The following is a 10,196-nucleotide window of genomic DNA, read 5'->3' on the forward strand; positions in this document are numbered from 1 at the left end:
TAAGGAAATGGGTATTCATTTTGGCTCAGGTTCAGGGTCCTCATTCCCATAATGAGACTTTGTCTCAAAAAACAAAAATCATTTTTGCTTATAATTGAGAACCTGAGAACAAGGCATGATGTGCACCCCTTTACTCCCAGCATTCATGAGGCAGAGCAAATAGACTTCTGTGAGTTCCAGGACAGACAGAGCTACACAATAAGACCCTGTATCAAAAAGGGTGTAGGAGGGGGGCTAGAGAGACAGCTCAGAGAATAAGAGCACTGGCTGCTCTTCCAAAGCTCCTGAGTTCAATCCCAGCAACCACATGGTGGCTCATAACCATTTCTAATGAGATCCAGTGCCTCCTTCTGGCCTGCAGGCATACATGCAGGCAGAATGCTACAAAATCAATCAATCAATCAATCAATCAATCAATAAGGGGTGGAAGGACCTCAGCTGTAGTACAAATATCAGGAGTGAGTTCACTGGGAGTCAGGCCTAGGTCTGTGGTTAGGAACAGACGGTCATTTGCCTCTCTAGACACTCTCTTGATCATGTAAGCAGGTAACAGCATCAGGCATTTAAAAAAAACAAAATAAATGGCTTCTTCATTACTTGTGTATTTTATCACTTCTTAAATTTTTACTTAGGGAAGATGGTTCTATGCTTTGTTGGCTTGTCTCGAAAAGCCTTTATTACCTGAGGCTCATTCACTGATTCGACAGCTTGCAAGAAGATGTTCTGAAGTGAGGCTCCTGGTGGTGAGTCATACTGTACTTTCTCAGTCTGTCTCCTATGGTAGAAAAGAAGATATGTGAGATAGAAAAATGTGGAATAAGTTATTAGTTGGGATTAAAGAGACTACAGAAACAAAAAACCTCAAATAGAGTACATTAAATAACAAAACCAGATCTGATGGCACATGACTGTAATTCCAGCACCTAGGAGGAGGAAAGGGGAGTATTGCAGTTCAAGTCCAACCCAGGCTGTAGAGAAGACCCTCTCTAAGAGGCTTCCCTTGGTGGCATGCACTTCTAATCTCAGCTTTGGGAAGGCAGAGGCTTCTCTGTAAAGCAAACCAAGCTACATAATAAGAACCTTAGCCCAAGAAAATAATATGGGGGCGGGGTGGGTACAATGAAGTTTTTTCCCTTCAGGTAAAGGAAGGTCCACAGGAGATCTAACCTGACTAGATCCCAGTCATTCGTTCTGATGTTATGGCTTCATCCTTCTCTTAGTTTATTTTGTGTTGCTGTAGCAAAATACCAGAAGCTGCTGTTTGTAAGCACAGAGGAATTGAATCAGGACCTTGAGTATACTGGGAAAGTACTCTATCCACCCTACAAAGAAAATGATTTTAGTTCAGTTTTGAGAGCTCAAAATCCAAGCTCAAAGGCCCCATCCGGTCTACCTTGCATTTATATCATATTAGGGAGGATCACCTACCAGGAGGAAGATGAGAGAAGTTCCTGGCTGATGTTCAGGAGAAGTGTCAAATTTATTTAAACCCTCTGTTTAGTTCCCATAAAACTACAACCCTTGTAAACAGCATTATTACTCCTTCTGAACAGCAGAACAGCATCGGTCTTTAAATAATGGTCTTAGGCTGGGGGCCTGAGTTTGATCCCTTACATGCGTACACACACGTACACACACACACATACACACACACACACGAAATAGAAACGTAATTAAAAAATAAAGAGATTGAAGTTGAGGCTGTAGCATTGTTAATTACAGTGCTTACCTAGCATGCAAAAAACCCAGGGTTCTAAACACAGTGCTGTATATTTCAAGCATGGAACCCCAAGCTTGTCAGTACTGAGGAGGTGGAGCTATGAGGATCAAGGACAGCCTGGTGACTACTTAGGAATTTTGAGGCTGGGCTACATGAAACCTTGCCCCAAAATAAAACAAGGGGCCTCCTACAAGTAATTAATAAACCCTGGTATCTGGAGCCCCTGCCCCTCCAAATTGGTTATCCAACACCAAGTGGTTGGTTGTCCCTAAAATCATATAAATCATATAATCATATGCATACAAGTGACCATATATAGACTGAGCAGATTATATATTTAAGAGTGTGGTGTGTGTGTGTGTGTGTGTGTGTGTGTGTGTGTGTGTGTGTGTAAAACAACAATTAAGAAAAGGGGAGTTGGGGCTGGAGAGCTGGCTCAGTGGTTAAGAGCACTGTCTGCTCTTCCAGAGGTCCTGAGTTCAATTCCCAGCAACCACATGGTGGCTCATAACCATCTGAAATGGAACCTGATGCCTCTTCTGGTGTGTGTCTGAAGACAGCTACAATGTACTTATATACATAAAATAAATAAATAAATCTTTTTTTTTTATTTTTTATTTATTTATTATATGTGAGTACACTGTAGCTGTCTTCAGACACTCCAGAAGAGGATGTCAGACTTCATTATGGATGGTTGTGAGCCACCATGTGGTTGCTGGGATTTGAACTCAGGACCTTTGGAAAAGCAGTCAGTGCTTTTAACCGCTGAGCCATCTCTCCAGCCCCCTAAATAAATCTTAAGAAAGAAAGAAAGAAAGAAAGGAAGGAAGGAAGGAAGGAAGGAAGGAAGGAAGGAAGAAAGAAAGAAAGAAAGAAAGAAAGAAAGAAAGAAAGAAAGAAAGAAAGAAAGGAAGGAAGGAAGAAAGGAAGAAAAGGGGAGTCATGGTTTTGAGAGAGCTAGATTGGAGGAATGAAATTCAGGACCAGGGAAAGTGATGTATTTATATTTTAATTTTATAAATGAAAGTAGGGCCAGGTATAGTGGGCCTCTAATCCCAGCAGTCAGGAGGTAAAGCAGCAGATCTGTGACTATTAGGACAGTTCAGTCTACATAGGGAGTTCCAGGCCAGCCAGTAGTAAACAGTGAGACCTTGTCTCAATAGTAAGTAAATAAATAAATATCCTAATTTTTTTCTGGGAATCCTTCAGTTTTCTTCTGTCTGTTCATTCTGGGGACAAGGCTGATCCACTTACCTCTGCCTACCAATCTCTGATACCTAAGGCATGAGTCAAACACCACCTTTCGGCTTATCTTCATGTGATAATGACTGTTATCTAATAAAAGCTTCACATTTTTATCTTAATTTTTTATCACATTATTATGAAAGTATTTATGAAGAAAAAAAAATCTAGCCTTTTTCTGTTTTTCAGGGCAGTAAAGACGATGAAAGAGTCCCTGCTTTGAACCTGCTGATCTGCTTAGTTAGCCGGTGAGTTGAGAAATCTCGATTCATGTTTCCTTGTTATTAGTAGAAGGCAGAACATATTTAATGCTGTGTTAATTTTCATTTGCTATATATTTCTATCTACTATGTTAGATCACATGTCCTTTTTTTCTTTTAATCTGTACTGGATGGAACCTGTACATATCAGGCAGGGAGTCTACCAACCAAGTGCTATCTCCATTCCTTATACCAAAGTTCCTGCTGAATTTATTTGAAAATATATTCTATATCTAAGCAAAGGCACACATTTATTTTAGGTCCCTTCCTGGACATGCTTTGGTCATTGATCAGCAGTTTGTTGTGGGGTTTGGTTTGCTTTTGTCTTGCTAGCACCTCTCTAAAGCTTCATAATATATTTAATTAACTAAATCCCCTCAAGTTATCCTTCCCTCTGCCAAACAAGATGCTTTTTGAGAAGACACACATACTAAACGTCTAGTTTCTTGATCTATAATAATGTGTTTAATTTTCCTGGTGCTTTAATCCAAGCATTTTTCTTAGTGCATCATAGTAGGAACTCATTTAATCCTATACCACCAGTTTAGAAATGAGAAAACTGTGACAGGATGATGTGAAGTCACTTTGCTACTTCCTGAACGTCACAGGGCTAGTGGATGGTAGAGATAGGACGGAAACCTAGGCAGCTTTACTGAAAAACTCCGCTTCCCCCTCTCCTTTTTTTAATGTGTGTGTTTCCCCATTGGGTAGATGTGCTGGAGTTTAGTCTATATTGAGTCGTTGTGCACTTCTGCTGCTACAAGCAGTGCTGTCCTTGGTATGTATGCATAATACTGAGTTCTTTTTCTTACTAGGTATTTTGATCAACGTGATTTAGCTGATGAGCCATCTTGATAGAGTTTACTTCCTAGGGATGGAAGATCATTCTGGGAAGGGAGCCTAAGTCTGAGGAAGCAGAATTCCAACCTGAGGACAGATTGCATCACTTCTTAAGTTACATGAAGGGTTTCACCTTAATCTGCAGCTCAAGTTGATATTCAAAATATAGACTCGATTGGTTTAAGTGTCTGAAATGTCTACGGAAAAGCCCCCCTGGTACCTGGTGAGCAGTTGGAAGTTTCCTTAACTTGCATGTATTGAAAAGAGGTCAAGTGTGACTTACTACTTAATAACTTGTATAAAAACTGATGACATTTTTGACATTTTATACAGGCCCCTGGTGCTGCTTTATTGGTTTTTTTTACAAGCATACATATATATTTATGTTAAAATGTATTTTGGCTACAGAAATTTTTTTTGACTCTTGAATAAAATAAAAGACAGTGGATGTCCTTAGAGTTGCAGTTCATACAGATGAAATGGCAAATGTGTTCATAGTCAACAAGACTAATCCAGTGTTCATGTTTAAACTCAATAGTTTTAGTTTAATTACACCACCAAAACTTCTAAAATCATTTTCAATAATGTCATAGTAAGCAATACATGGTAGTACACACTTGGCATCCCAGCATCTTGGGGTTCTAAGCAGTTTTGGGATACATAATTAGACTCTACCTCAAAAAAACAAGGACTGGAGGTGGAATAACAGTGAGGAGCACTTAGGTTCAATCCGAACACCTACATAGCAACTGACAACAGTCTGAGACAGCAGTTCCAGGGGATCTGACACCTTCTTCTGTCTTCCTGATGTCAGGCATGTACATGGTATACATAAAGACAAGACATGTCTATCAAAATAAATATACATCAAAAATAAACAGATCTTCAAGTTAACGTCTAAAAACAACTGGCCTTGAAGCTTCATAGTTTTGCTGATTTCTTTGGGAGAGGAGGATGTATTGGGGGCTGGTAAACTGTCAGTTACTGGGTGGCTTTGGTTATTTCCACAGCTAGTAGCTGAGCATAAAGTTACATATGCTACTCACAGTAAAATTCCAGAGTGGATAATATTTAAAAGTATAAGCAGTTTTGCTTATGCAAGTATAAGGTATAAAAATATTGGTGGCGCACGCCTTTAGTCCTAGCACTTGGGAGGCAGAGGCAGGCTGATTTCTGAGTTCGAGGCCAGCCTGTTCTACAGAGTGAGTTCCAGGACAGCCAGGGCTACTCAGAGAAACCCTGTCTGGCTCAAAAAAAAAAAAAGAAAAAAGAAAATTACCTTAGTAAAGTTCCATCTCTACTAACAGAGGATTTTTATTGTTGCTAAGACAAGATGGTATTCTGTAGCCAGCATTGCCTGCAACTCTGTAGCCCAAGATGGCTCAAACTTGTATGAATCCATGCGTCATTTTCCCAAATACTACAACAATCTGTGTTACCTCAGTTAGCTAGAGGACTGTGAACAGAAGTGAGAAACTGTAACCACAGGCTTTTCCACCCAAGCCTTAGGCACCCCAGTTCTCAAATAACAACTCAGAAGCTATATTTTGTTTAATAAATGCCTAGGCCATAAATAAAAGCTAGGCTTGTTCCCACTAGATCATAACTTATTTAACCTGTTTATACTAGTCAATGTCTGCTGCATGGCTACTTACCTCTCAGTTTCATCTTCCTCCAAAATCCTGGTGGTAAAAATTCCCACCCACTCCCCCTCCCCCCGCCAGATTTCCCACCTTCTAATCCTGCCTCAGTTTATTGACCCTCTTAGATATTTATTGACAGGTGATACTTCACACGGTACATGAGAGATTATCCCTGCAAGAAGCCATTTCTATGAATTAATTTGGAGCCACCATATCTAGTTTATCTGGAGGATTTTGAACAGAAATGAGAAATCATTTATGTGTTTTAATTTGGTATGATTATGGACCAAATAAGGATATTTGAGTGTTGGAGATAAATAGAAATAAACATTTAGAATCACATGGCCTTTTGCACAGTAACCTTACTGATTTTCTCAGGACTCTAGAGCTGTCCTTACCCATCACCCAGCTCCCAGCGTCTCAGAAAAACAAATGCACTTATTGTGGAGGTAATTAATAGGCCACTGCAGAGGTTTGAATAAGAATGGCCCCCTTAGCCGGTGAGTAGTGGCACACACCTTTAATCCCAACACTTGGGAGGCAGACACAGGTGAATTTCTGAGTTCGAGGCCAGCCTGGTCTACAGAGTGAGTGTCCTGGCTTCCAGGACAGCCAGGGCTACTCAGAGAAACCCTGTCTCGGGGGGTGGGGGGGTGGGAGGGGGAAGAATGGCCCCATTAGGCTCATGTATTTGAATGCTTAAGGAATGGCAATAGGAAGTATGACTTTGTTCTGGTGCCCTTGTTGGAAGAAGTATGTCAAAAGCCCAACCCAGTCCAGTTTTCTCTCTTCCTGCTGCCTGTGGATCCAGATACAGGACTCTGCTCCTCCAGCACCACGTCTTTCTGTGTGCCACCATGCTTGCCACCCCGATGATAACGGACTAAACCTCTTTAGTAAGAAACTGCAAACAATGGGGCTAGAGAGATGGCTCAGTGGTCTCTCCTTCCACCATGTAAGTCTTGGTGAAGCGCTTTAACCTGTTACAGTTTGAATAAGACTGGCCTCAGAATCTGAGTACTTGGTTCCTAGTTGATGGAATTGTTTGGGAGCGGTTAGGAGGTGTGGCCATGGGGGAGTGGGGTCCTTGCCTGAGGGAAGGCTTTGAGGTTTCAATCACAATGTGCTTTCTCTCTGCCTTCTGTTTTTAAGATGTGAGCTTTCAGCTGCTGCTCTAGCCACCTGCCTTCACTCCAACATCATGGACTCTAACCTTCTGAAATATAACACCAATTGAATACTTTCTTTTATAAGTTGCTTTGGTCATGGTGTTTTGTCACAATAGAAGAAACTTAGATACACTCTAAGCCATCTCTACAGTCCGTCATTTTTTTGTTACAATACCAGTTTACATGAGTCCACATAAATCCATTTCATATTTTTTTAACCACTGCACAGTTTCTTCTTTGTTGAATCATTTAATCAGGTGCCACTAACGAATACTTAACTAGTGAAAATTCTATACGTTTTGTCTTTAATTTCTTAGCTTAACTTTATAAAAAATGGATTTTCTGAGTTAGAGCATAAACATAAATGTTCTTATAAAAGCAGATATTCACTAATTCCTATAGCATGTACTGTATTTTTCCCTCTTCAAACATTTTCAGGAAACTTTCTATCATCAAACATAATACCCCTCCTCTCCTCTCCCTTCTCCTCTTCTCTTCTCCTCTTCCTCTTCTTCTTCCTCCCCCTCCTCCTCTTCCTCTTCCTCCTCTCCCTTCTCTTCCTCCTCTTCCTTCTCCTCCTCCTCTTCCTACTCTTCCTCCTTCTCCTTCTTCTTCTTCTTCTTCCTCTCTCTCTCTCTCTCTCTCTGTGTTTTGCTTTGGCTTTTGAAGACAGTATTTCCCTGTCTGCCAGTACAACTAACTTCTTGTCAACTTGACATACAAACACATCACTATTAAGCCACAATCTTTTCTTTCTTGTTCATCCCCAACATCACACATTAATTTTAACATCATAGTATTAAGTGAAACTGCCTGCAGTTTCAAGAACAGAGTTCTACTCAGCCAGGAGGGAATAAAGGACCTGAAAGAAAGGGTTTGAAATGCAAAGAGAAAGCACGAAGCCAAGTTGCGTTCCAATCAAGGCTCCACTTTACTGAGAATAAACCAGGGTTTTTATAGTCACAGGAGAAACTGAAAACAAGTCTCTAGATTACACTACAAAGAAAGTTCAGGTGCCCCGGGCAGTGGTGGCGCACACCTTTAATCCCAGCACTTGGGAGGCAGAGGCGGGCGGATTTCTGAGTTCAAGACCAGCCTGGCCTACAGAGTGAGTTCCAGGACAGCCAGAACTACACAGAGAAAACCTGTCTCGAAAAAAAAAAAAAGTTCAAGTGCCAAAGTCCCCAGGTTCAGAAGATCTTCAGGTGGCTGGCTGGTGTACTCAGGCAGTGGGCATGCCCAGGTGGCTTCTTCAAAGACAAACAGTCAACAGAGAGCATCTGTCTTAGCTCCCAGGTGTTAGCCCCCAAACAGAGGCTGCCAGGAATCCGATGGATGACTGAAGTGAAGAAGGGATGTAACAATTAAGCATTTTATTTCATTTGCAAAGTTCATCCTAGTTTAAGTGTCAGGGAGAACAGGCAGGTTTCAAATTCCACAAAGACAACTGGTCACTGCTGCATATAGGTGGACAACCTTGAACTCTTGGTCCTCCTGACTCTACCTACCAAGCAATGGAACGATGTGCACCATCATGTTTGTTTTACAGTGCTGGAGTGAAACCCAGCTTCATGCACTAGGCAAGCTCTCTACCAACTCTGCAAGATCCACGGTCCCCGGAATTCCTTTTTTAAAAGGCTCAGTAGTCACATTTGCTTTGTGTCCTCATTCCTATATACTTACTGTTGGTTCAAGTAGCCTGGTCTACAAAGTGAGTTCCAGAATGAACTCTGCAAGTGTATGCTAAATGAAATAAGCCACTCACTGTTTCCATGGAGATTCTAAATCCAGCCACATTGACACTGAAAATTAATCTATACAGAGAAACCCTGTCTCAAAACAAACAAACAAAAAAGAAATGTAAACTACTACTAAAAAAAAAGAGGGATATATGTGAGGTCTGGAAGGAAGAAATGATGTAATTATCTCAAAAAATAAAAAAATATTTTTCAAAAACATACACAACGATTATAGATGATTGCCTCTGCTCCCAAAAGCAAAGCATCAGCCAGGCTGTTTGAAACACTTTACACAAGATGTTTTGCTATCACAAGCCTCAGTGACCTTTAAATGTCCATGCAACCTAAGCTAGAGAGGGAACACTTTCCCAGTGGTCTAACAAAAGAGTACTATGATTGATGGATGCTAAAAAGGCAAGGCTCTGACATAAACATAACCCGCCACGGTTGTGCATTAGTACCAAAGACACAAGGCAGCAAATGAGGCCAACACAACTTCCATGGCAACACAACACACCTTTCTCTGACTGTATAAGCAGGCTGGATAGGCTCACTAAGTAGATCAAGAGGAAGACTCCTGTGCTCTAGTACCGCAGCACTGTGATCAAGAAGTTTCTCGATAGGCTGGGCCTCTCACCACGCCCCTCGAGAGAGAGGGCGAGACATGCAAATCAAACTGGGCTTGAGCGGGCGGGAACGCTGGGAAAGTCGGGGTCCTGGAAATTGTAGCTGAAGCTGTGGGTGCTGGAGAGGGAGTGGGGTGTGGGGACGATTCAAGTATCGCTTCTCGGCCTTTTGGCTAAGATCAAGTGTAGTATCTGTTCTTATCAGTTTAATATCTGATAAGTCCTCTATCCGAGGACAATATATTAAATGGATTTTTGGTATTAGGAGTTGGAAATAGGAGTTTGCTCTGTCCACTCCACGCATTAACCTGGTATTGCAGTACCTCTAGGAACGGTGCACCCCCTCTGGGGAATAGTACTTATTAAAGACTTGGGATTAAGGAGAGAAGCTTTTTCTAGCTCTTTATACTTAAAAGCTCTGTCAGCAGTTTCTTTAGTTAATATGAATCAGTATCTAAACGTAGCACCTAGCATGGCCAGTGTATGACAGATATCCAAGTGTGTATATGAATGTATGTGCATGTGTATGTGTGTCCGCGCGCGCGCGTTAGTGCATTAGTACCAAAGACACAAAGCAGCAAATGAGACCAACACAACTTCCATGGCAACCCAACACACCTAAAGATTTCTAAATAACAAAGATTTCTAAATAACAGTCCCTGAGACCTGCCTGGGATACTGTTGTCTGCCACCTTGTGCTGTTGCCAAGCACGGAGGAAACAGAAGCTGCCAAGGACCGAGCGTGAAAAGCTTCTTGAACTGGGGAGATGGCTCAATGGTGAGGATTGCTTGCAGTTCCCAGTGCGGCTCTTATTGAAATCCCAGCTTCGGGCATCCCATGCCTCTCATTTCCAGGCACATCCCCTATAGTACATACAACTACACACAGGCAGACACCCATATTTTAAATTGAATTTTTTTTTAATACCTCGTCTACTCAAAAAAAAAAAAAAAAAA

The 10,196-nt window shown here is 41.4% G+C and overlaps 1 protein-coding gene and 1 non-coding gene across 3 annotated transcripts in view; both read left to right on the forward strand.

Moving 5' to 3' along the window:
* Positions 1-6,047, forward strand: part of Gemin2 (gem nuclear organelle associated protein 2) — an 18,291-nt gene extending 12,244 nt beyond the window's left edge. For both annotated transcript variants that reach the window (XM_031355330.1, XM_031355329.1), the window contains 3 exons: positions 633-743; positions 3,152-3,210; positions 4,038-6,047. In XM_031355330.1, coding sequence (XP_031211190.1) covers positions 633-743; positions 3,152-3,210; positions 4,038-4,077 — 210 coding nt within the window. In that variant the 3' untranslated portion in view covers positions 4,078-6,047. The remainder of the gene's footprint in view (positions 1-632; positions 744-3,151; positions 3,211-4,037) is intronic.
* A 3,345-nt stretch (positions 6,048-9,392) lies between these two features.
* Positions 9,393-9,584, forward strand: LOC116081387. Its single transcript, XR_004114871.1, has one exon. It is a non-coding gene; the product is annotated as a U2 spliceosomal RNA (small nuclear RNA).
* The last annotated feature ends 612 nt before the right edge of the window (positions 9,585-10,196 follow it).

The sequence above is a fragment of the Mastomys coucha genome, unplaced genomic scaffold, assembly GCF_008632895.1.
Source record: "Mastomys coucha isolate ucsf_1 unplaced genomic scaffold, UCSF_Mcou_1 pScaffold6, whole genome shotgun sequence".
NCBI lineage: Eukaryota > Metazoa > Chordata > Mammalia > Rodentia > Muridae > Mastomys > Mastomys coucha.